Source organism: Halyomorpha halys, unplaced genomic scaffold, assembly GCF_000696795.3.
Source record: "Halyomorpha halys isolate HHAL.00 unplaced genomic scaffold, Hhal_1.1 Scaffold481.1, whole genome shotgun sequence".
Taxonomy (NCBI): Eukaryota; Metazoa; Arthropoda; class Insecta; order Hemiptera; family Pentatomidae; genus Halyomorpha; species Halyomorpha halys.
In genome coordinates this window covers 536361-564179 of record NW_027113262.1, presented here as the reverse complement: position 1 = coordinate 564179, position 27819 = coordinate 536361, and the positions used below count along the sequence as shown (strand labels likewise).

The following is a 27819-nucleotide window of genomic DNA, read 5'->3' as shown; positions in this document are numbered from 1 at the left end:
TGATTATATATATATATATATAAGTTAGCTGTATAGAACCTCTTAATAATAATAAGAACTCTGTATTAAAGCAGAGTGCCAGAAACTAGAGGCTCAGCTTTCCAAGGCGACTGAGAACGCGCAAATCAAACTGTTAAAGATGAGAATGCAGAACTCTGGGTTCATCCATGAAGTGATCAGTCAATTGGAACCATTCAGCGGGATAGTAGGCGACCTGGAAAATTTCCTTAAAGGCAGTGATCAGATCAAGAATTTAATCACCTCCAGACAGAAAACAGGCATGCTGTTGGAATCGGACGTGAGACTACTCGAGGCTTCTCTGGTCGGTCGTATCTCAAGACGCTTTCTGAATGCGGTGCAGGGCGACCTAACATTACCCTGGGAAACATTAAAGGTTCGTCTCAAGAAATTATATGGCGGCGGGAGATGGACTCGGGAGGAGGATATTTTTTATTTATTTAAAAGAAACCAGGATTTCATCGAGTGTGCCCATGATGTTGTGGACACAAGGGAATGTAGGGAGGCACACTTCGAGAAATCCAAAGCGGAGTGGACGGAGGTGAGGTCGCCACAAAAACAGCAATGAAGCTCTGCCAAACAGACCACCCAGAACAGTGGCGGTTTTGAAAAAAGGGCAAGTAGAGGACCAGAGGAAAGGAGGCAGCGATTAGATTGGCGCTGCAATGAATGTAACAGGACCTGACATGTAGCCGTGCAATGCAAATATACGAGCTACTACGAGTGTGGTAGACAAGGGCACATAGCATGTGAATGTCCAAGACGTAACCCCCGGCAGAACAGGAGAGAACCTGCACCCGAACCCATGGAAGTTAATAATCAGGACTGGAATACCAGGCGGACCAAAAAGAGGAGCGGCAGGCACTCCACAGGCGACAAATCATCAGGCGAGGAGAGCGTCCGTTCTGAGTGCAGTCACGGCTTCAAGAAGTCATGAGGTAAGGGGAGGGACCCCCTGGGAGGGAAGACCATCCTGAACCGAGGTGTTAGCGGGTCGCGGTCCCTCAAACTGAGGACGCGGTAATGGGTGGAGCAACAGGTGGAGCGGATTAATAGTTTATAATAGCATACAGGGAGGACGTATTACAAGGTTGCCCGTGGCGAGTCTGGAGAAATCAGGGGTGAAATTTCTGATAGATACAGGGAGCACCAACTCAATAATTAGTCGAAGAGGGGCGGAGAAATTAGGCATCTGGGCAGGTCGCAGACAATGCGCGTGTAAGATGTCCACGGTCAGCGGCAAATGCCAAATATTAGGGGAAATGAGACTTAACCTTCGAGAATTGGTAGGGTGGGATACGGAAGTCTTTATCCACGTTATCGAAGAGTTAATGGCAGGGTGCGAGCTGATCATTGGGTGTGACATCCTACAACGAACGGGGTTCAAACTGAACGTTAACAACACCAAATGGCGATACAAAATCGGTTAACAACGATATCAAGTAACAGCGAAAAGGAAGGGGCCAATATGAAAATCGGAGCGGTAGAGTGCAACAAGGCTTTGAGTCTCTTGGTCGATAAAAATGATGAGCTGTTTTATCGAGAGGGGGAATTTTTGCCCACCACAGGGAAAACCGAACACCGGATCCATCTAAAGTCGGAAACCCCAATCTATGTAAAAGACAGACGGTACCCCCAGGCCATGAGGATTGTTATTAGAGAACAATTGAACAAACTTCTCCGACAAGGTATAATATGACAGAGTAATTCCTGTTTAATAGTCCGTTATGGATAGTAGAGAAGAAGCAGGGTGAACGGAGTGGGGCCGTGAAACAATACAGAGTGGTGGTGGACTATCGGAAGTTAAATGAGGCAACGAAGGATGAGCAGTACCTGCTGCCGCGAGTCGAGGACATACTGAACCAACTATCGGGGGCGACTATTTTTAGTATCATAGACCTTAAAAGCGGTAACCACCAGGTGAAGATGGCAGAAGCAGAATTTTCCAATGGTGTGCAACCTACGGGGTACCGGACGAAATCATATCAGATTGCGGTAGAGAATTTGATAACTCCCTAATTCGCAGTGAGAGCAAGATGTTGGGCATTATCTGGCGACGCAACACTCCCCATCACATCAAGGGCAGGGATGCGGTTGAACAACTGCACAACACACAAGGGGAACATCTTCGGTAGCTCAAATTAGGGCGGAATTTGGAGCCATACGAAGCCATGCCGCGCGCGGTTATAGCGTATAACAATACAATCCATGCGGCCACGGGGTTATCACCAGTAGAGATAGTGTTCGGACAGAGGCGTCGCAATAGGGGAGACCTTATTACAACTAACAATAATGATATCAGAGCGAAACTTCATCAAAAAAGGGTGCAGCACCAAGAGACATGGGCGAAAGTACAGGAAAGATTGATACACGGAAAACAACTACGAGTTATGAAAGCAAATGACCGCCCCACAGTCTGTAAAACAGGTCCGCTAGCATTGGGTACAATCGTATATTGTCGATTGAGAACCGGCTGCAATAAAACTTCTGCGCGTTTTTTTTTAAGGGCCCTTATCGAATCATTACCATTAGGGAACACAACCTATTTACAATAAGAGACGTGAATCACCCGTTTAGGTCCCGCACAGTTTATCTTAAAGAGCTGCGAGTATCCCCCCTAGTACAAAGTGTCGAGCCGGATGGCGGTGCTCAGCCTAGACCATCAAGAGAGTATTATTTTGTTTTTTTCAGTGGTTGTATCAATTCAGGTCATGTTAATGTATTAGGGGTCTACAATGTATACTTATGCGTTATTTTTATGATTTAAGTGTTAGGCAATATTTCTTTACATTAATTATAGCTCAGAAGAATAGGAGCACTTATATGTATATTTTTATTGTAAGACGTTAGTTTATGTTTATTATTATTTTTTTATTTATTTTTCTTTCATTAGATCCTCCATACAAAGGAACTGGAGAGAGGGAGTTAGCTGTATAGAACCTATTAATAATAATAAGAACTCTGTATTACTAGAATTAGTACCTTTAAGTTTGACAACAAACACAGTGCCTAGATATACCAGATTATTCAAATAATAAAGGTTAGTTGTTAAGTAACCTTGTGTCATTATTCTGCTCGAATCCCTTTTTATTTTACATTAATTCTTTCAGTCTAATCATAAGTTATATATACATATATATAATCAAAATACTTAAAATAAGTATAACTGTATGTGAACATACCTATCCTTAGTGAGTGTCCTTATTCTAGCAAAACCAGTTTCTGTTTCTTTGATCAATATAATAACTGGTATCCCAGCATTCCTACAGTAGCACTGGATTTCTTCTAATGTCTAAAATTAAAACTTATGTATTTACTTACAAATCATTGTAGAAGTTGATGATTCAAATGATGTACAGTATTTTACCTGTATCGATTGTACAAAAGATGTTTTGATACCATGTTTCCACAAATCTCTTAAAAGAGACAATTTATCATGTGACATAGTAATTTTACCAATTGCACATACCATAGCATCTATGTGAGACAATTTATCTTCTTCTTCCAAACAGAAAATTAATTTGTCAACTGACATTGTAAAACCAACTACATATTGGTTACATTTTCCATCATCTCGTGGCAGGCTTTCTCTATAAATATATTAAAAAAATTATACATTATGAGGAAGAATGTATATACTGTAGTAGTAAAATTATATAGTAAGCAAAGAAAGACTTGGTGAGTGTTTAGCAGACAACCTGAAGCATATGTCCTAGACCCATTTCTAGAAATGAGAGGATCAGATTGTGAACAACCAAGAAATAACAGATCACTCAAGGAACAAGGATAATTGATAAGGCATATCAGTTATTCATTCTGTTACAAACTGATTGATCATAAAACCACTTTTTAGATGGTTCAGCAACTGTAAAATGATAGTGAAAGCTTAGGAAAAACCACTGTAGATCTTGTTTACTGTTTGAGCGAGGCCATGTCAATTCGAACAAAGAATAATATTTTTTTTATACACAGAAATATTATTATTGAGATGGATATCACAAATAATAATAGATAACTGTAACTGAAACTGGGCACTGGAGCTAGCTGTCCAGAGCTTTAATTTAAAAAATAAAATAAAATTAACTCAATTTATTTATCTAGCAGTCTATTTTTTTTTTTAAACTCCTACAAATTTTCATATTTTATTATAAAGTTTATAAATAAAATTAAAACAATTTTTATTTAGTTCATTAACATTTTCCTATAAATTATTTGCACAATGAAATTAAAATCGACAGATTTTTTTTTTTTTTTTCTAGAAACTCAGTTTGAACTTCCTCCTATTTAATTCATATTTTTGGATTGATAGGTTCTGACAATTTTTTATAGATTTGTTGCTACTACCTGATGGAATATTTGGGGGTACATTCCAAAACATGTTATCATAGTAATAAAAAGCTTCTCTTTGTTTATTTTAATAAATAATTGAAACAAATAAATCTTATTATGAATTTAAATTTTGAATTCAGAATAAATTAAACTGCTTTTTCATAACTTATGTTAAATAAAAACTTATTGAATTTAAAAAAAAACAAAAAAACTTCAGAGTGAACTAAAAATAAATTTATTTTACTTGGTTGGCTTTATTTTAAAAACTATTTTTTTTTCCAAACACAAGATTGTCTTAAAAATCCTCACCTACCCACTAAAAAAATCATTTAAATAATAATAACAATATATAACTATGTACATTAACATGCACGTAGGCACAAAAAACTGTGAAAGCAAAAATATAATTTAAAAACACCATTGGTATCATTATTCAAACAGCCATCTGTGATAAAAGTTTCTCATCAATATAGATTAACAGTAAAACACACCACAATAGTTACAGACATCAGAAGATAGCAAAAAGCCTTGGTGATTAATTTAACATAGAATAAGATCAGGCATGTTAGAAGAGAAAAGCAACAGTTTAATATCTTCCACAGCAAAGAAAAATTGGAGGCAATAGATCATTATGCTCAAACAAGGATATTAAAACTGTAAAGGTTGAGACTTTTAATCAGTGATCTTTCCAGTGATGCTAAATGAATTGAAAAGCTGAAACTTAAATAGCCATACAAGGTTACTAGTGTGGAGATGAGGTGTTCACTATTATCTGTAGAAAAAACTTTTCAATCAAATCATTCAAATTGAAAGATTTTCAGAACTTGGACCTCCTGTTAAGTCATAGATCATAATAAATCAATAATGCCGATTTATAGTGGGCTGCAAATAACAGAATTTACATATGCCATGAAAGAATTTGGTAATTTATAAATTTCTACCCTATCAAATGAAACTGAGTATGCTAAGAGTTACTATCTGATAAATAAAAAATAGTTAAACCTAGTTAGGATCAATATCCCAGTCTTAAAATATTTATATCAACTGAGGACACATATTATTTTTGGCAAACTTAATTTCTAAAGTAAAAGGTATGGTATATATTTAAAAGGTTACTTACTTCAACAGTTGTAATAAATTATCATATCTCCCTCCACTCAGTAGAATTGTACGTTCAGTCTCTTTTGGTTTATTCTTTTGACTACAAATGACTTGTACCATCAATCCAGAATAATAATGAGCATTTTTCAAGTGTCCTAATGACACTAGTACTGGACACTAAAAATAAGGAAATATATTATATTTTTTATAAAATAAATATATAACATATCCTTTTTACCATAAATAATAATGAATACAATAACCTTAAAAATAAAGTTTTTTTTTATATGTGAGTAGAACAAGTATTAATTATAATGTATGAAAGTTGACTATAAGCTTTGTAATTTTTTTTTTATAACTGCACTACAATACGGTTACAAGTCTTGGCCTCCTCCAACCACTTCCTCCAGTTGTCACAATCCATCCAGTTTCCAACTCCTGGCATATCATGCAACACCATCCAACTACCTCAGATAAGGTTCCCCGGTCCCCCTCTCCTCCTTCCATGTATTAGCAGTGTTAATAGCATTTTTAGCATCTCTATCCACAATTATGGTGATATATGTAGGGACATATCTTAAACATCTCAATTTGATAGTCCTGACAATATCAACCTCAAAAAGGCATAATATAGTTCCTAGTCAGTGCACCCTTTTCCCTTCTTATCTAACTTTTATACCTCAAAAAATTATTTTTTAGAAACCAAATAACTGGTTATTAATAAATAGTTTTCACTATTTGTGTACCTTTCAAGACCGCCACTCGGACGATCTTTCTTCAATATATATTTTATATTTACTATATATATTAAATATTAAAATATATAATATTAACATACAAATATAAATGCATATATATACACATATACATATACATATACAGAAAGAAACATACAGTTATTCCTATGATATCACAAAAATTAACAATCAGTTCAAGTTGCTTAAGACCAGAATGGCTAACAGATCTAATTTCATCATTTTTTATAAGGGAATATATAACTGATGAAACTTTATTCAGTGGACCTTCGATTTCCATCCACTGGATTAACATTGATGAGATTCTTTCAGATATTCCCAAAGACTTCAAATAACCCTCTAGCTCCGATTTTGTATGATAAAAAGCCTGAAAAAAAAGTAAATAAATAGTTAATCACTCAAAATAAAAAAAAAACATATTAAATATTAAAGTCATTGGTAAAAATCATAATGAAAAGTGTTAATTGTTGGTGAGTGTCATATAGTGGCCACATCATAACCATATATCTTATTTCAGTAATAAGTGGTAAGAAAGTAAAAATAGAAAAATATCATGTGAGAATTGAAGATTGTACCTGTGAAATAATCCAATCTGCTATATAATGTTAGTTTGTGTTGAAAGGTATAGGAAGAAATAAGGAAGTTCAAGTCCATTTGGTTAAAAAAAAAAAAATAAAAACTATTATACCTTATGCTGCTTGAGTTTTGAAGCTATTCATTGAAATAGAAATAGATTTAAATAAAATATACTTGTTAATAATGATAGTACTTGGCTCAAAGAAGCTTGAGCCAATATTCTGAATGTTAGATAATAACTTTCCAAAAAGTACTAACATGGAGCAGTACATACTTATGAGATTACTGGTACTTATGAGATTCAAATTCCAATGTTAGAATTTTTGAAGTTTTATATTCATTTTTAAAAAACAAAATAACATAAAATTCAGGTGGTTGATGATTTTCTATTCATAAACAAGACTTGAGCTATTCTTACAGATATCCATTTTTTCAAACAAAACTTTATTAAAAGTTATAAAGAGAGTGAGTTCAATTTAGTAAGGAACTAATTAATTGAACACTCTTATTAATTATTATGGTTATTATTACATCACTAACCCACTCTATTTTATTTACTTTTTTTTAATTAATAAATTCCTGGGAGAACACTCCTTATTTCTATCATTTGTTTATATAAATATATATGTGTTAACATAAAACAGCTGTGTGTGTTGTTGTTATTTAGAGAGGTTATAGTTTACTTATCCGATGGTTATATTATTTTATACAATATGCGATAAAAGAATTAATATAAGTATTTGTTTATTAACATTTATAACAATTTCTCCAAGATAAACCAAATAACATAAAATTTAAAAAAAAACTTAGATTTGACAATGTAATAAAATAAAAACAATACCTTAACAAATATGATTGTATTAATCAATATATTTTACAAAATCATGAAAAAAGATTTTTTTTTTTAATTTTAAATTAAAAAAAGTTACCTTTTTTTGGAATATACTCCTACATAAATTTCTATGCTTGGATTCATCCAGACCACAATGTTTCAGCATGGCAGAAACTAAATATGAATGATTTACGTTGATAACACAATTTCTTCTTAAAACACTAGAAAATTCAGTAAGTATAGCCCATATCACACTTAGCAGTTCATATTCAGGTAATAATTCTTCTGTAACAAAATATAAATATTTCTGTATATTTATTTTTGTACATACAATAAGGAGTATTTGTTTTTTTCTAAAATAGATAATAATAAAACCAAAAAAAATGAACTTGTGTTGATTTATTTCTTAAAATTCTGATCACATAGCATTTTCTTTACACTTGAATGATATGTCAAATCCTTGTCAATTCTGAAAAAAATATTCAAACCAGAAAAAAAGGGTTTATTGGATAAACATAACTTTCCAGTAAAAAAATTATGAACATACTTTTACATTCTGTGTTCTGATGTTATAATAAAATAATTACAAATGGAACAATATATCTTTCATCAAAGGATTTCATTAAAACTTATATTGAATTACATTATAAGAGTAAATATATGTACAGCAAATTATATTGAATTATCAGAATAAAAGGGGTATATCACAAAAAGAGACCACTTTGATTGTTAAGATCATTATGATCTTCTATTTAGCCAACTAGCCCTTAATTAATTAATATCGGTTGCTATCAGTAATAAGTTGTCTGTTATTCACTAACTAGTTCGTGAGGTTATTGTCTGGGAAGTGAAGAGCAGAACTCAAGGATTATGGTGTGCTTCTAGATGGAGGGAAGATATTAGTTAGCAAAAATTTTTTTAAGTTGAATGGTGACAGAGTAAAAAATAATTAATTGAAACTTTTTTAGGAAAAGCTGTTGTTGAGATTATAAAGTTTAGACAATGATTTTATAAATTTATTATTGTTACTATTTTAATGCTCAGATTTTTTTAAATTTCACTATTACTAATAATAAAATTGTTACTGTAGCAATTATGATATTTTTCAGTTAATTTAGTCAACTTTTAAATCCATTTTGTAATTAGAGTAGATATTTTTTTTATATAACTAATTTTTAAAAAGGATTGATTAAATTTCTATAAGTACGTATTTCAAGGAAGTTGCAAAAGTAATGATAGAAGCAACTATATGATTTTTGGGAAACACTAATTTTCAAATATATAGAATATATTAGAATCTTACCTTGAATAAACCTTAATAATATATAAATCTCAATCAACATTTAACTGATTGATTACCAGCAAATTGAATTATAAAGAAATAGAATCAATATTAAGAATTCAGATTGCATTCTACAGACCTATCAAGAAAAGAGTTTGAACATTTCTTAGAGAGAAAGATATTAAAAATTTCAGAAGTATTTTCATTCGAATATTTTTTTAAGGGAGTTATATGACCAGACAATGGCAGTTCAATGACAAATTTGAATCCAAAATTTATAACTTCTTCAATGTTCAACAATTTTTTGAGAGCAGAAAGTAAAATTGTCATCATTCAGAAATAACTTAACATCAAATTAAATTTAAAATCATTTTACAGATAATCTAAGAGCAAATTAGGGTAAAGTTATCGAAGAGGGGTTGCTAACCTACCAAGTATTAAAGCTATAATGAAACTGAATTGTTACTGCTATTAAAAAAAATTGTTTAAATTTCAATTCAAAATATTTGAGATATTACCTTGGCTGATGTTAGTGTAGCCACTGTTAATCCATAATTTCTGTAAACTAAACTTTTTATTATTTGATTCTGTTTCTCCCATCCCCCCTAACTTGTAATATTTTTTATCCAGTGGTTTGTGAAGTTGTGTATACTATCAAATTCAATTTCAACCTGGGAAAGGTATAGCCTTGAGCATTTGGCTCATATTGGGAAATAAATGTCTATATTTTCCTAGTATTTTATCTGTTTTGTTTATACTTTTGTCTACCTTCCGTTAATCCTTTGATGTTGTTATTGGCATTTATTTATGTTAATCCCTCTTTTATCTTCCCACCTATACTCAATTAAGTTTTGGTTAGGCCTCCCTTCAACAGAAAGATTAAGCATTTCTGTCATCAGTACTCTCCTAACGTGACACCTCCTTTCTTTCTCATTTGAGCATTTTGCTCACCTAGACACCTCCTGCAATTCTTTTTTTAAATCATGAGCTAAAGCAAGAAGATCTTAGATCTTTTACGAAATCTGGATTCTTCAGCCCCTAATGGAAGAGCTACAATTTACAATTTAAATTTCATATTGTATTGGAAGCAATCATAAAGATTTTTGTCATAATCACATCCAATTATATAAAAAAATAGTACAAATCGTCTAACATGAGATAAATGCTCAAGGGACACCTCTTAGAAGACAAAAAAGTAGGACAATCCTGTCAGGTTAAATATGAAATGAATTTGTCTAATTTTCATGAATAAATTGGGATAGTTCCTGAATGATTTATTTTTTAATAATAGACTAGTTTGAAAAGAAAAACTGTTTCTCACAGTGGGTTATAATTCTACAATTTAATCTTGAATGTTTAGACACTAAAAATTACTGTAATTATTATTATAATAAATTAATAATTATTTGTTATCTTCATTTATTAATTTTTTTCTGGTGATTAGGAGTTTAAAAATAAGGGTATTTAATACCCATTGGAAAAGGTTAAAATTTAATTTTAAATTTTCAAACATTTAACTAAATCCTAGTAAGAAGTTTTAAATTATAATGAAGTAGCATTACTGTGGTGGGAAATAGAATTTACAAACAATTTCCCTTCTTAGAGAGTACATAATAAAATCAGAATCATCAAAAGCAGGACAGGAAACTATGTTGATTGCCAACTGGCATATTTTGGGTCAAATTCCCTGCTTCAATAATTTTACCCATGTTAGTTTGTATTGAAAGTTAAATAGTTGTTAGAATATAGAAAGGTTTACTCAACTACTTACAAGGGAAGGGCACAGTGAGGGATCACCGATTTTGACAATTTTTCATGATTTCAAGTCGAAAAATACTAAACACGTGTCTCGTGTTCATTCCAATGAACCTTAAGAATGGGTGGAAAATGTGTCTACATACTTTAACAATTTTTTATATAATTTTTTTCTACCTTTGCTCTGTATAGATTTAAAGGTTACTACCTCCCAATTGATTTGTTCCTATGTATATTGTCTTAATTTGTTTAGAATGAGAAACATATATTGTTGATTGTATTAAATGTACAAAATCTAAAAGACACTTCCAGTACAGTAGACCAAAAAAATTTTTTATAAGAAATGGCCAGTATTTGATTTAGAGTCCTTTCAAATACTTAAGATTTTCTTCAAAGAAATAAAAAATTGGAAATTTTTGTACTTGATTCTCACAAGATTTATTTTTCTGCTGATGCTTTATATAATAACCTATAAATCCCTCCAGATCAAAGGCAGAAAACCATTGTATAAAAAATTGCTACAAATATATAAAATGTTATTTTTTTTTTTCTGTGTTGCTAGGATCACTTAGAACTAACACCAGAACATGTGTCCAACATTTTTGGAAATATAATATCCAAAAAAATTTGCTTAAAATTGGTATTCCCCTCACAGTACCATCCCCTTGTTAGTGCAGTGAACTATAACTTAATTCATAATATAATTAATGGATAAAATTGTTTCTTACTTAATTTATTTAGGAAGAACAGCCACTAACAGAAGTTTAGGTTAGTTAATAAGTTGATAATGCCTAAGACATTGAAGCTCAGGTTAGTAAAAATTTTCTAATCAAACATAGTAAAAAGATCTGAAAAGATGAATGCTTAAAAAACTTTTAATATAACACTAAATAAAGGTGACTTAAGAAATGGAGCCATGCAGTAGTTTATTTTTAGTTCTAAAAGACTAAATATAGTTTATAGTTCATTATGTTTGTTCACACTTTTAGTTATTAATTATATCTATATGATTTATGAACTACAGAATAATCACAAATATTATGAGATACCCTAACTAAATAATTTTCAATAATATTTAATTATAATGTTTAAAACACATTTATCTAGCTTTGTTCATGAAAATTTTTATGTTTTTTAAAATTACATATGGATGATTCTCAAAAAAAGTTCTATTGAACTACCCCAGGTTCATTTCTCTTGCTCAATGAGGCCAATCCGCTTGTGTATATTTTGTCTGAATTCAACTTTTGTTTTATTCAATATTAATAAGAAAAACCCAAACTTTTCAGGAACTATTTTTTTAAAGATATTGGTATGCTGATTTTCACAACTGCCACTTCTCCTGATACAGGATTTTCAGCTCAATCATTCATTTTTTAATTATTAGTTTAGTTTCTATTAAGAACGGCTTTTAAAACTGAAATTTGGTGTACAATTAGCCAAAAAATTATTTGATTTTTATGTTGATACACTACTTTTGGAATGTATATAGAAAGTTGTCCTTGAAATAATTCTCATTATGATACATTGATCGATTTTTTTGTTGGATGCAAATATTTTGTGGAAATGTCAATTTTTATTAACTTTTAAAACAATACAAAAATTATTTTGATTGTAATTTCATTACTATAACAGTGATGGTGGTTTTATTGCTTAAAATACCAACTGTGATTGTTATGTATCTTTTTGAATTGTTTTGTCTTCCTTCTCTTACAGTATTTGTTGCAATAGCCTCTCTGAAGCAATTTACAGCTGATCAATTACAAGAAACATATTGCAAGTAACAGTCAGAATAGGCCATGATGATTTATATGCTAAAAAATTGCTTTGTTAATTTTTGCAGTCATAATCGTTTTAGAGGGAGTCCTTCCAATAACTTCATCAGAGGCTGGCATTGTTATCATTGTTAATGATGATGATAGATGAAACAATTAGATGAGGAGATGAACAATGTGAATATCATACCATCAGTAAAAAATACCAAGAGAATATATCAGTTAACATGCAACTCAATGTTTCATCCATTGCAGTTCAATTTTCTCTTTTATTTCCATTACCAACAGGGTACAGCGTGTACACATTTTTTCATCTCTCCATCTTTCTTTCAGAAAAGTAACTATTAATCACCAAGCAAAGCATGGTTAGCAAGTACTTCAACAAGCAATACTCTCTTAAAAATTTATTCCATTGGTTGTAAAACTAGGAGATTGGGCAGCAGCTGTCTACATAGACAAATGGTATCCAAGTCAAAATGTTTTCTTTATATTCTATTATTATTTTTTTTTTTTATCATACTTTCAATTCTGTCAATATAAAAGTTCATTACTTTGACTATGAACTATTCTATGAATTATCAGTAGTCAATAGCAAACATAAATCTAGTTTAATTTATTACTGGAATAACAAATCTAGTTTTATTTATTATTATATGAATAAATCTAGTTTAATTCATTATAAATGGAATTTTTTAGGTATCGATGAAAGTGACATCAATGGATTACTTAAATTGTATCTACTGTTCATATGGCTAAGCACTGCTGAGGCATACGGTCAGTCCAGAATAATGGTAGTCCATCTTATAAAGTCTTCCTAAACCTGTTATATCAAGGCTATCCTCAAGAACCAAATTTAGTAATTATTTTTTTAAATATATAATGTAATTACTTTCATAATGATGGTATATTTTAATTATTACCTTTAGCTTCCTCAATACCAAAGGTAGAGAAGCTATGGAATATACATATGTAAGCTATAAATACGGAAAATGAAAAAAAAAAAAAAATTATGTCCTCAGAATCAAAAATTTCCTCCATTATGATTTAGCAATCAAGGAAAAAATCTGGTCCCATGTGTGTCTATCTGTCCATCTCCCCTGCTGTAAGTTGGTGTGCAGTCAAGTTTGAGTTCAGGCTTAATCAATTGAACCATTAATACGTTGAGTGTCACATTAGCGATCAGTGACTAACATTGAACATACCGTATTTGTTAGCCACAGGTGGTTAATAGTGTAAAATATGGTTCAAAACAAAAAAATATACATAATCTTAAGTAATTACTGAAAATTTATTTAATTTCGATTTATTACAAGATTAAATTAAGACATTTACTGGATTTTATTGAAACAAGGTGAACATAAAAATGGTAGTCTTTTGCAGGTATCACAAAATGCGAAAACTCGTTTAGTTATTTTTTGGGCCATCCCTCTACCATATTGTGTCACATTTGTTTTCAAACATAATTTACAATATTTTCGCACTGTAGAGATTTTCCAGGTATCTGTTGCAGTTTATGCTATTTGTTTTAGAAATTATTGCAATTCTGCCAAGATATTCCTTTAGATGGAATATCTTCTACGTCGAAACTTGTAAGATGTACTGCTAAGTTTTTCCGGAATTTAGTAGTTTTAATATTTTTTTTTGTATTATCTTCACATAAAATGTAACTATTTAGAACTGTAGTATTCAATAACAGCTCAAAGTCTGGCTTTATGTACCATTTCATGCACCTGTGTGATGGATTATGTAGGCATTTATTTGGTTGGATAAGATGACAGCTGCCTTTCCTTTGTTATAGTCGACTCTGTGATTTCAATTTTTGTTCTGAACAACTCAAAACTCATCATTTCTGATGAATGCTTTGTTAATAGAACTAGGAAGTACCTCTCATCTTTCCATTTTAAAGTGATTATTCCTAGTTAATTTTATTTTGCAATGATTTTTCCCATTTTAATTTTTCAAAAACCTTACTACGAATTCCCTCTTTGATTTATACATAAGTGTTCTAACTAAATGGATATTTTTATCCATTAATTTTTCCGCTAATTCTAATCTTGTACACCAATTGTCAGTATGTAGCATGTGTCTATAATGGAATAAATCCCTGCAAAGAGATATTATAATTTTACTTGGAGTAGTATGTTCTTTTCCAAAGTCTTCCAGTATATATGTGAATAGCATATATATAACCTGATCCACAGCACCACTTAAATTGTGGGCATTTTTGTTTTAAATATTGTCTAACCATAATGCGGTCATGATACGGAATCAAAAATGTTCTTGGTTGCATAGTAATGTTTATAAAATTTATTTCCAGAGTATTTATAACTGGTTGTATTTTACACAAACAATTGGAACCATTACTATTTCTGTTATCTGCAAAATTTAGCATCCTCAAAAACAATTTGAAGCTGTTCCTGCACATAATTTTTCTCAAAGAGGTTTGCACAGGATCATTAGACCAATATAAATATATGGTAGTTTCACTAATTCCATCTTTCATGGAGCTGATTTTAATTAGTTACTAAGTTGGTCCTGTATTAACTATATCAGAATAAATTTTCTACTGTCATGCATGTGTTTTCCTCAGCAAACTCATATTTCAAAAATTGCTACTCCGGTTTGGCCCAAACTTGTGGGAAATTTGGGGACTAGTATAAAAAGGGTCTAGTATTTATTTCTTCAGATTCTATCCACTTCCTACTTCTGCATGCAAAAATTTCTTCTCATATTTCAACAATGGCTTGCCCCATATATTTTATTCTCAAACAACCCATTAACCTTAAAATATAAGTAATTATCAATCTAAAAGATATCTAAAAAAAAAATAAATGATTTTGAAAGAATGAAATTAAGAAGATACTTCTGTAATTTTTTTCACTAAAGTTGTAATTCAAATTTTTTTTTTTTTAAACTTCAGTCGTGGAGTCTCCTTTGTAAGTGGATGGATGATGGATTGCCCTACCAACTTCCCTCAAGGTAAGCCAATGTAAGGGAGATGAAAGTACGAGGGGAATGGGGATTTGTTTGTGAAACAACAGTAACATCATTCCCCAAACACCATGTCATCCCCTGTCACTTTCTTTGAGAATGACCCATATATATAAATAAAATTGACTAATATTCTTCCTAACATCTATGATTACCTTTACCATGGACTTATCAATATATGGATTATTATGAAAATTCAAATTTTTCACTGCATTATGAAAATTTAAATTTTAAATTTATGGTCAAAAAATATGATTTGAGTTCATATCCGTCTTTTAATAATAACATAGCTGTGAAATATAGTAAATGATTTTTTTTTTCTTTTTTTTTAAGAAGAATTTCATGTGGCAACTCTTCAGGGACCTATTATTGAGAATCACGCAGCAAAATAAATAATTTTGCAAGTAGTAAACTAGTAAAAACAAGTTTCCATTAACATAGAAATGCACAATATAATAATAATTCCAGCTAATAGTTAATAGGATAGAGTGAATTATTTAATCTGTATTACTTAGTTGGTTTTTTTTATCAGATAAATGATTACTAAATAGCCTATATATTATAACCAAAAATATAGCACAATAAGCAGGGTATTTCCAACCACCAGTGCAATGTAATATTAATAAAATAGGTATCCCAGTAAGGTGACATACACTCAATTCTGAAAATATTCAAGTATAGTCTAGCCTTACCCTACTTAATCTTCATCAAAACGTGGGATTCAATTTGATTGCACCCAGTTCCTTTTCTTTTCACATTAATCTAAAGAGTTACATAAAGAATTGAGACTTTTGTTTATAATAGATACTCATCATATTTGTATAAACAACTACTATAAAAGCTGAAATATAACAAGATTAATCACATTCACATGCTTTAAGAAAATCAAATTCTAAAATCTACTTTTTTTTATATATATACTATAAAATCAAGCAAGTGATTATTAACATTTAAAAAATATACTTACATTATTATATATAAATATATTTTTTATGTTATCAGATACCTGCTAAAGAAACTACATAAGCATTATTAGAGTACAAATAAATTATACAGCTAATTCACTCATAAAATTAACACCAAAAGCTTTTAGATTACATTCTCAAGTACATGAGAAAAGGGTCGAATGAAACAATATCATTAACTGAATAAATTAGTAAATAAAATCATTAACTGGAAACATCTATGTTACATATTTTTCTTTATCATATTTTGCAGTGCTACAACTGTTGGAGAATCAGGACCTCCAGCAATTTGGTTCACCAGTCATCTCTATTGGTTTCTGGTTTTCTAGGCTGGAGGAACAGTACACTGACACACAGATTTCTTTATATCACATTCTAACACTCAAATCAAAAGTGCATCAGAATTAATTAGCAAGGCAAGTGCACAGTTTTATTTTATATGAAACAATGGAGGGCTCGAGCTGAACTGAGGAGATTATTCTATCTGAATTCTAATCTGTATGTAATCTTTTCTGTTTCCTGACTGGAGGCTGTCAATAACGAATCCAACAAAAGTTGAATAGTAGGAAATATATAGAATAAAGTGTATTACAAATGATCAACATTTTCCAATCTGCAAGAGACGGAAACAAGTTAAGAAAGCTCGAACACATTTGTTAAGGGAACAAACATATAAAAATAAGGAGAGGTTATGAGAAGGATATTTTCAATGGAAGGGTTTCAGTTTTATTACAAGCCTTTTGCAAGTATCAAAAAAGTCAAGAATCAATGATTTTGTGTCTAAGTAAAAACTCAAAAACTTATCTCTCAAGAACTACAGAACAGTTCACAACTACCATTCAGAGGGGTAAAAGGAAGAAGCTAAACAAAATGCCTTCTCATAATAAGCCATAGTGAAGAAGTTGAATAGCTGAGCAAAACTAAGTAACATTTAACAGCAATCCTAAAGGAAAGAGTTTTTAATAGGTAGGTCTAGCTAGAAATCAAAATTCTCCATGCAATAGAATAGAGGCCAAGATAGAATAGAGTCCTTCTATATTGATACCAAAAAATAATCCATTTGAATAAGTCAGAAATAAAAAAACTATTATTCAAAACATTTACAAGAAGTGTATCCCAAGGATGATACTGTGGTGTAAGATTTGAATATTTATTAAATAAATAAGTTATATTTTAATATGATTAAATTCTAATATTATTTTATTATATTTAACTTTATGTTTTATCCTTTATTATTCTTGACCTTTTGTTTTATTGGGTGGTCTTGATAAATAGTTCTATATTTTTTAATATTGCTTAACAAGACTGTATATTCCAAGTGCTTTTATAATACAGAATTATCTTATCAGTTTATGTAAAAATGAAATAATTGTTATTCTAAATGATCATTATTTATATTAAATAAATAAATTATTATAGTTGTAATTATAGTTTAAAATGATTTCTTAAAATCTGTTTAGAAGGTAGAATATGATTAACAATTAAATGTTTTAAGTTCATACAAAGATAGTGACTTAAATCAATCAAGTTTCAATTCTTTATTTAATGATATTTAATTCAAACTTGGAAAGAAGAGAACCGGCTATTTCTATACTGCTTATTTTTCAACCTATTGTTGAAAGGAAGTAACTTAGCAACACAAAGTTACTAGTTATTTTAAGTGTCATGACTTTCAGCAACTTGCACAAAGTGACATCTAAGATATTCTTCCTTCTCCTGTTCAAATCTCAGTCTGACATGCCCACAGAAAGAATAGAATATGAAAGAACCTTGTGTGAATCAGTTTTATATATTTCTTTTCAATAAGAGATTATTAACAATTTGTTAATGATATTTATTTTATTGTTATATTTATATATGATATTTATACTGGTATTTAGCTGATCATTTTAGAGAGTACAGGTTAAACAAAACACAAAACTTAGTGACTTTGTAAATAAAGCCTATCCTAGATACTTAGGTGTTTGGCTTAGGGATCAAGATAAAACCTGGGAACCACAACTGGGCTGTAAAACTTGTACAAAACATTTATGACACAGAGAGGACTGATGGAAAAGGGGATAATATAAAATTTGGTGCAATAATGGTTTGGAGGGAACCCATAAACCACTTTGATGGCTGTTACTACCTTGCAAATATTAATGGAACTAATCAAAACAACTATAGCTACTATATTTATCATGATTTAGTATCTACAAGACAAACTCACTCAGAGAAAGTGCTGATTCCAAAATTTCATCAGCTACCAAAGCACTGTGAGAACAAGTATTGTCCCTCAGTTCACACTTCTGATACTAACAAATATAGAAAAAGTTCCTCAGCATTATAATCAGGATGAATTAAAGGATTTCACTCAACCTCTCTAAAGAAGCTTCTGAGTTACTGGCTTAGAGGTTGAATAACAAAACAATGATACAAAATTACCTTTTACCGTAAAATGATTGTTCCTCTTTTTTTTTAAAAAAATAGAAAATTAGAATTTACAGGACTCGTATGAAAACTTATTACTTTCCAGATCATTGACACCTATTTATTGACAGCTCAAAGCAAAGTTTAATACAATGGGAACAAATATGGTTCAAAATCAATTAAAAAAACTAAACTATGGCTAAAAACTAAAACTTTGGCATAAAATAAATAAACATCGTTTTGTTTATTTATGTTATTCTTTGCTGACCGCACCCCCTGACAAACTTCTCTAATCATTAATCTATGGTCAAATATCTACACCTCATTAAAAAACTAAAGATAATTATGAACTCCAAAGCATTGAAATTGGAGAAGATATGAGCATCAATGTGTAAACTTGAATGGTAAAATTATCCTTGAACACTAACACAGCCACACAAATAATCAAAAGGTACACTTTTGAAATTTAGGATATACCAGTGAAGAATGTTATCAGGACATAAAAACTATGAAAGATCACAGTCAAGAAAGATGGGATATGATGGAAGATTACTGCTTGAGTTTAAAAGAGACTGTTTCTACAAAATCCAATCAAGAATGTTATCAAAAGAATCTTCCAGAGAATTATAGTGACTAGTCATTTTCATTGATGACTTTTTCTTCTTGGTAACTAGGTCAATATTACTGTGGGTCTCTATGATTTTTTGTTCTTTAGTATTTTTTTTAAAATATAATAATAAAAAATTCCTTTTTTAATTTTCTTATTTGATCCATTAATTGAGCTTATAATTTTGTAATATATATCTCTTTAAAATTCAATCTTACAAATTTGAGCTTCCAAGCAAAACTAATGTCATATTTAAACTCGGGGCACCAAAGTCATTTAAAACTGACGTACACCACTGTCAGTGTGGGTAATTTCTTTAACAGCGATTTTAAGTTAGCTGATGGCTATGTAAATTTCAGAGCTAATTTTAGTGAAAATAGATTGAAATAAAAAACTAGTGGTGATGTAAAATAAAAATACATAATTTCTTCCTAAAAATATTTTAAATATTAAGGTTAAAAAAGGATACAATTATGGAGTGGCATCAGTGCTGCAACCTCATGACAAAATAACAAGAAAATCTGTTGAAAGATTATAAAACGTGGAGTTCCACAAAACATGATGCCCAGCTATGAAACTGGAGTTTTTTTAAACAATATTGTTACAAAGTCCCTTCCAATGTAATAACAACTTACGACAGACATCAAGGAAATAATCATAAGAAAAGTTCTATAAGAAGTATAGATCTTAACAAATGCTATTGGCAGAATCTGTTGTTAGCTGTTATCAATTAGCCTATAGTTTATTTGAGAAAATACTATAATAGATATTGTTACTATCATAGAATGGAACAAAAACACACATCAACAAAATCATGTAAAATAAATGATAATCAATTATTTCAGATTAAATTATAGTGATATAAACAAATATAATTTTAACTATACTAAGAATAAGAAAGATGACAAATTGGCTTACAACAGGTTGTTTTGGAGCAGCAAGGCACTTAGTTTAAACAATCAAATGCATAAATACTGAATCCTACAGGCATAAGATAGGTCCTAGCATTGAAGTAAAATGCTGAAGGTGACTAGTACATGTTTCTTTTTTTCAAATTCCAATGGACTCTGGAGAACATCCTCTCATTATGCTGGTCTTCAAAGAACATGAAACAATTGTCCAAATGTTTGCTACTAACAACAGTTCAAAAAATTAGAACAGAAGAGAAAAGCTTCTTTGGGAAGATTTATTTGAGAAAGGGCAGTACGGAAATTTTAGACATACTAAATAATATAGTTATTCATATTCCAACCAACAGTATAATTTGGCCAATGGAGGGTCTTTTCAACACTTCTATCCAAACTCAAAACAGCTAAATAAAATTATCTTAACCATCTGTGGTACATGAAGATGAAAAAGTAAGTATGGTTTCATGCAGTAATTATACTTGTGTAGTGAAGCAAATAAATATACTTGTGAAGTTCAGATTTTGGGATAAACTAAAAGTGACATCTGAAGAAAGAATACATGCATTATTTCATAAATGGATCATGAGCTGTAAAATTGTCGAGTATACCTACCTAAAAAGTTTATTAATTTTTCAAAAAAAAATATGGGCTGTCAGTAGTAGACATGAACATTTAAGATAATCAATCAGTCTATGTTGTAAGATATAATGATTTCTAAAAAAAAAAATATATATATATAAACATATGAAAAAAAATAACAAATTAATGATTTAGTCACTGACCTAGGTTGTGTGCATCTTTGCATAGCCTTTCCAATTTTAATAATGGAATTTTAGAATAAATCAAATCAAAAACTAAATAATGTTAAAACAATAATACTAAAAAAAATTCTTTTTAATAGAAAGTATGAAAGTGTATTTATTGATGGAAAGTGGGTACAAATAAATTCTGATTTGATAAACTAAAGTTGAAAGAGGAAAAACTTATTGTAATTATTATTATGAAACATTTTAAATCATATATCTATCCCAAATAAAAGTTCTTGCCACTTATACTGGTCATACTTCATACCTTTGTTTAAAACTTCTTTAATACCCTCAAACCAATATTTCCTAGGTTGGCTTTTCTCCTTTTTTTCTAATGGTCTCCATTCCAAAATTGTCTCAGCCCATCTATAATCTCAATCACCCTTATTATATATTTTAAAAAAAAATATTTTTAATAACTATGTAGTTCTAATAGTATGAAGTTGGTTCTAACCAAATTTTTAGACTTGAAGTATTTTTTCTTGACTCAACATCACAAAAACTAAAAAAAGGCTACGGATGTGGAAACACCAATTTAAATGAAACTTTTTTGTAATACTAGGCTGAAAATACTGGACACATCCTAAATATACTAGGAGCAAAGAAAAACAAATTTTATGCAAGTACAAGGATTGTTTATACTATCCTTTTCATCCTTTGCTATGCAAGGATTTAAAGGTTATTATATACTAATCTATTTGCTTTTATGTGTAAAATTAGAAACAAAAACAATACTTCCTGTATTAAATGTAAACAAAAATACATAACCTAAAGACACTTTGGGTAAAGTAGAATGACAATTTTTTTTAAACGAAAAATCAAGTCTCATTAGCTTTTAGCTTCCTGTAAAATCCACAAATATGAATTTTCATAGAAATAAAAAAATATAAATTTTTTCTTGATTTGTAGAGGGTTATTCTTTTTCTTCTGGTGTCCTGTGTTCAACAAAAACATTCACAAGTCCTTATAATTTTATGTAAATCCATTGTTACTACATTTTTCAGAAAGCTGAATTTCTGCTCTTTCAATTCCTTCCAGTACCTGTTATAGTTTATGCCTTTATATGAGAACAAAAAAATTTAGTTTCAAATAAAGGAAAAATGTTATTTTTTTATCCTGTTCTTATTTCTTAACTTAAATCTGGTTTATAAGCTTATAGAACCCAAAGTTATCACAAAGTTTCATGTATTGGTGCAGTTGTGAGGTCAATAATTTTTGTGATTTTTGAAAATTCATTGAAGGCCCCAGTAAGGAGAAATTTTGAGTAAAAATTGTTTTTATTGTTGCTATGAAAAATCGGTTTTAAGGGTTTGTTGAGCTGAAAAAATGAATATAAAATTTATTTCTCTCTGAAAAAATACTTTATACCACTTTACTAGGTCAGTTGGTTGTAATTATTTTAATATTTTACTCATATTAAAGTATTTTCGGGTAATTAAATACTAATTGATTTGTTTTCTAGTTTGAAATGAGAAAAAATATAGCCAATTGTATGAAATGAATTTAAATTTATACAAAATTACAAAAAGTTACTTCCAGTGAAGAAGGCCAATAAAATTGTTAATAGAAAAAAAAAACATGTCAGATTCATGTTTAGCATCTTTTCCCTTAATACAAATTTAAATTGGTTTACAAAACCAAAAAATACTTAACTTGGTCCACTTTTCAACATCAGTCCATCCAAATTGTTTTAAAAGAATACACATAATATAGCTTTCTATCAATTATATTTTTACTTTCATTATTCTATATATGAAATGTATAGGGCGGGGAAGTAATGCAGTCATGAAAAATTGTAAATCCCAGTTATCAATGGAATAATTCATTTCCAAGGCCCACTGAGTCCAAATAACTAAGCCTCCTGAAATTGTATGCAAACAGCAACAAAAACTTATAAAAAAATTAAATTACGAATTTAAGAGGAATACACCTGGGATTTTACATAATTTTTTTTCCCACCAATATTGATGAAGAAATTTCCATTTTTTAAACTTTACATTTTTTTACCATTTTCTCAATAACAGCCAATTATTTTGACTAAATCCCTCATATCAATGTAAAATTGATTAGTGTTTGATCTAGGTTTTATTCTAATTGAAATAGTCTAAAAAAGTTTAAATGCCGAATTTTCAAAAACATTTCCTCTAAATTACTTTCAATTTGGTTTATTTGAAATAATTAACCATCCACCATTGTTAGCAATATTGAAAAATGAATAAATACTAACTATAAAAGAATTTGATAATTATCTAAAGTAGAAAATGAATGTTTTTGTGTCCCCATGGTTGTTATGACAACAGTCATACTTTTTGATTATTTTAACAAACAGTATTAATTTCAACTGAAAGCAGGATGGTAAGGGAAAGTTGTGTGAAGCGTGCACCACAACAGATTTTTTCTAAACTGGTAGTGAAAATTATTTTTTTATAACAATAGAAATTCATATTTAGGGTTTTTAAGGTCAATAAATCATTTAGGGCTCTATAAACTTCACAAAATGGTATAAACCAGATCTAAGTAAAGAAATAAGAACATGAAATAAAAAATTAAACATTTAGGGTTTTTTCTTGATTTGAAAATAATTTTTCTCCCTTATAAAGGTATACAATCTAAAAGGTATTAGATGTGGTTTGAAAGAGCAAAAATTCAACTTTCCAACAGTTGTAGTAACGTTTGATAAAATTGTAATAAGAATCAGTAATTCAGCTGTAAAGAGGATAATACTTTGACACATTCTTAAGGCCTCTCATCCCCTCTAAAAAGAAATAGATCGATCTATTCAATGATTAATTCAGACTAACACATAGGATCAATTTTATAGGCAATAGAAAGCCCAATCCTGGTAAGTAAAATCAATCTAAACCTAATGAATATATAAGTATAATATAAATGAATATATCATATACCATTAATAATTATTTTTGTAAGATACTAAACAAAAAAAAAAATTACCTAATGTTGGTGTTACAATATCAAATGCGCATTCATAAATTTCTTTAGGATGAACACCAGCAGGTCTTTCTCTATAAACTTTATCAATAGCATACCTCTTTAACTGCACAATGTTGGGATTATGTGCCAAATACCTATGAGATAACTGAGTTATAACAACTTCAATAATTTAACAAAACAATTTATATTTATATATAATTTTCTAAAGTAATAACATTTTCAACATTATTTTGATACATATATTCTTACAACTAAATGAAAGTAAATTTATGCAATATTAAAATTTACTGAAAGTAATAAATCAAGCTTTCTTTCATAATAGTTCAAACAATTTTGTGTATAACTATAAAAATCACAAGAAATACGTAACATATTTAACCCTATTCATTAAGTATTGGTTTCACCCATGTCCCCCTACCTAGAATAGGATTAGGGGAATATGAGTGAAACCAATACTTAATTGAATCCACCAATCTCCTAATTTTTAAGACTCAATACATGAACAACAATGGACAGTTTGAATCCTTATCTAACAAATGGTACCATAATTATAACAATAAATCTTTGTTTGAATATAAAAGCAAACATTAAGTTGTTAATATGAGATATAAGGAAACCTACAATTAAGATTGAGAAACAAGGTAAAATACAGTTTTGTTTTAATGATTCTTTGGCTTATTTTTTAATTTAAAAAATATTTTTCTTGTAGTTCATATCCATGAAACAATCTATTAAAAAATATTATGGTGAATTTAATTTAAAAAGAAAGTAAAAACAATAAATCAGTAAGAAGATAACTTTCTAGAAATGAAGTTTAGAAATGACCAATTTTTTTTCCAAATACTGATTATTTCAATCAAAATAAAGATAAAATTAACAACAAATATTTATTTAATTTTAGTTTTTTATTCTGTGGCAGTCAAGGAGAGGGTTAAATATCACTTGTCAGTTATCAAAACCAGTTCTGCACAATATTAAAATCATTATTATTTATGTTACCATTATTCGGGCAAACCCAGCAATAATAGAGCCTAAGGTTTTATCTTTTTCAGCTCTGAGCTATACTGTATGGACCAGATCATGAAAGTACAACTTAATACTCAAGCCTACACAAATGTACAAAAGTGTCATTCATTATAGCTCTCCCCATTATTTCCGAGGTATTTTTCAGTTCATATTGTTCAACATAATTAAGATAATTTGCTAGATCCAAATAATTTAGCTTCAGGGTAATTATTTACTTGAGATAATTTCTCTATTTAGCTTTAAAAATTAAAATATCAACTATACCAGTGTATTCCGCCTTTTACTTTGCACTGTTTCTTCTTCTTTTCCTCTAAAGATTCTTATGCTCTAAAGATAATTGTGCTGAATCTTTTTTATCCTACGAGGAAACCATGAAATGTTTTTAACCCCCCAAAAAAATAGTACCATAACAAAAAAAGTTTGGAATCCTCTGTCCTTGACCCTTAATGGGCCATTGTCATTAGGATTAATTTAAAAAATCTGGAAGCATTTAAAAATAATAATAATCTAAAAGAATACATAAATATATCTGAAATAACCTTGCAAAAGGAGATTGTAAATCATGAGTAGCATGGACAATGCTTCCCAATCTTGTCATAAAACACACAGCATTTTCCATTAAGTGGTTAGCTGGAGTGAGGAGAGGAGGTAAAAAAGAAGCTGCCCCGTGATTTTGAAAAATATTTCTCAGCTTACTTGCTGTAACTTCTAAAGACAAGGTAAATGAAGCAGATCTCCAAGAAGATATATTATAAGTAGCGTCCAAGGATGGTTGAACAGCCTAAAAAAAATAATATATCTTAGATAAAAAGCAATACAATAAGGAACATAGACAAAAAAAATAGTATTTATTTTATAATTGGTTGTTAGTCAAGTTCGACACTAATAAAAATACAATATGACATATCATTATAGACATAAGTATTAATTAAAACAAAATTAAAAATGTTAATTAATGATTCAATTTGTGATGATAATACTAAAAATAAATTATAACTTTGAATGCATGAATCTAAATGCACAACAAACTACTTAATTCATAAAAAACACTGATTACATGATTTCAATAGTATTCAAAAAGACTACAATGCAAAAATAACGACAGCTTACCTGATTGAAGCAAGAAGCAATCAAATATTTATAATCTCTGCTCTGTGGATTCATCAAAGTACGGCGAACCATTTCTTTAACTTCTGCTTCCTCCAATTTTGGAGGAGGAATATACTGACACTGAAGCAACTCTAGAGATGATGGTCTTTGGTCAACATCATGCTGAAGCATACATCTGAAGAAACAAAAAATGAAAATTGCAATGTTTACTATAAAGTTTTATAAACTTCATTATAAACTAATCAATTAAGTACATTCTTGGCTTTGAAAAATTGTTTTCGTCTACAATTACATTCACTCTAATTACACTGTTATACTATCTTCAATAATTCGGTTTTGAAGATCCAAATATATTAAATGATTAGTGACATAACTGAATATGGCAGATGGAATGGCATATGGGATAAAGAACATGGTAATCTATTCCTGGGCCTAAGTTTGAGTCTTGATACAAGAGACTTTGGAATTTTGAGATACTTGTAGAGAAAACCTAGCTCCATTATTAAAGTGTGGCCCGCACACATTATTTGAATGGAGTAAATATCTGGCAGTTAAGAGCAATGCTATCTTAAAAAACCTCATTTTGGCAAAATTAATTTTGAATAACGAATAAACTACCTTTATTTGTTTTCTGTGAATAGTAAAATATGTACCTCAAAAAATAAATAGAGGAAAAATTGTTTTTGATTACATTTTACACAGGATAGTAAATTATAATCATAAATAACATATTACTTATGTCAATTATAGTATCTCATAAACAGATATAAAGATAACAAATGTTTATCATATTATGTTGTTCATCAAATCAAATTTCAATAATTAATTCAACAAATAATATGATAAAATGAATAAAAATTTAATCATACCAGCAATTAATAGCACTAGTCAACATGAATTTTATGTTTGGTTTCTAGATTTCAATTTTGATTCTTTCCATGAAACCAATAAAAGTAGAAATGATTTTACCAAATAAAGTTTGCTTTTATAGAAACTAGAATAATGTATTGAATTTGGGGTGAAATTGGTATACTTTTTTCAATTGTTAATAAAGAACTCAAAAACTAGGCACATGATAAACTAGCTTGCAATAGCTGTTTTTAGGCAAACAAATTTTAGCAAATTGTAACAATTTTAATTTGAAGTAAATTTAATTAGCTTTTATTTTAGACAATAACAGAATATTTAGGCTCGATGGCTCATTAGCGGATAGCCATATTGACAACTTGAATTTGAGATAAAATATGTTAAAGTAGTGGTTACTAAGTTTTTATTAAATTTTAATAAAAAGAATAAATATACAATGAAAACTTGGAGTATATAACATTAATAAATGATGAGCTCAAAAGAACAGCTCAAAACTTAAACTGTCCAAGTGGAAATTATTAATTTTTTGTTAAATTTAATATAATTTATATGAATTAAAGAATTATTCATACTCTATACACCTGGTTTGCATTGTTGGTTTATTCTGTTTCTTAGAATTTAATAAAAACATAGTAACTCTAACTTGAAAACTTTCCCCTCAAATTCAAGCAGTCAATATTTTTGGTTTATCCCATTTTTAAAAGAACCATTTAACCTAATGTTGTTATAGGCAGAAATAAAAGCTAATTAAATTT

The 27819-nt window shown here is 29.6% G+C and overlaps 1 protein-coding gene across 1 annotated transcript in view; it reads right to left on the bottom strand.

Annotated features, from left to right (window-relative positions):
* Positions 1 to 27819, bottom strand: part of LOC106683408 (eukaryotic translation initiation factor 2 alpha kinase Gcn2) — a 73414-nt gene that overhangs the window by 1584 nt on the left and 44011 nt on the right. The window contains exons 14-21 of the mRNA XM_067050844.1: positions 26198 to 26372; positions 25627 to 25868; positions 24062 to 24195; positions 7709 to 7896; positions 6343 to 6570; positions 5468 to 5625; positions 3386 to 3608; positions 3201 to 3310 (exon numbers count right to left, since the gene is read on the bottom strand). Coding sequence (XP_066906945.1) covers positions 3201 to 3310; positions 3386 to 3608; positions 5468 to 5625; positions 6343 to 6570; positions 7709 to 7896; positions 24062 to 24195; positions 25627 to 25868; positions 26198 to 26372 — 1458 coding nt within the window. The remainder of the gene's footprint in view (positions 1 to 3200; positions 3311 to 3385; positions 3609 to 5467; positions 5626 to 6342; positions 6571 to 7708; positions 7897 to 24061; positions 24196 to 25626; positions 25869 to 26197; positions 26373 to 27819) is intronic.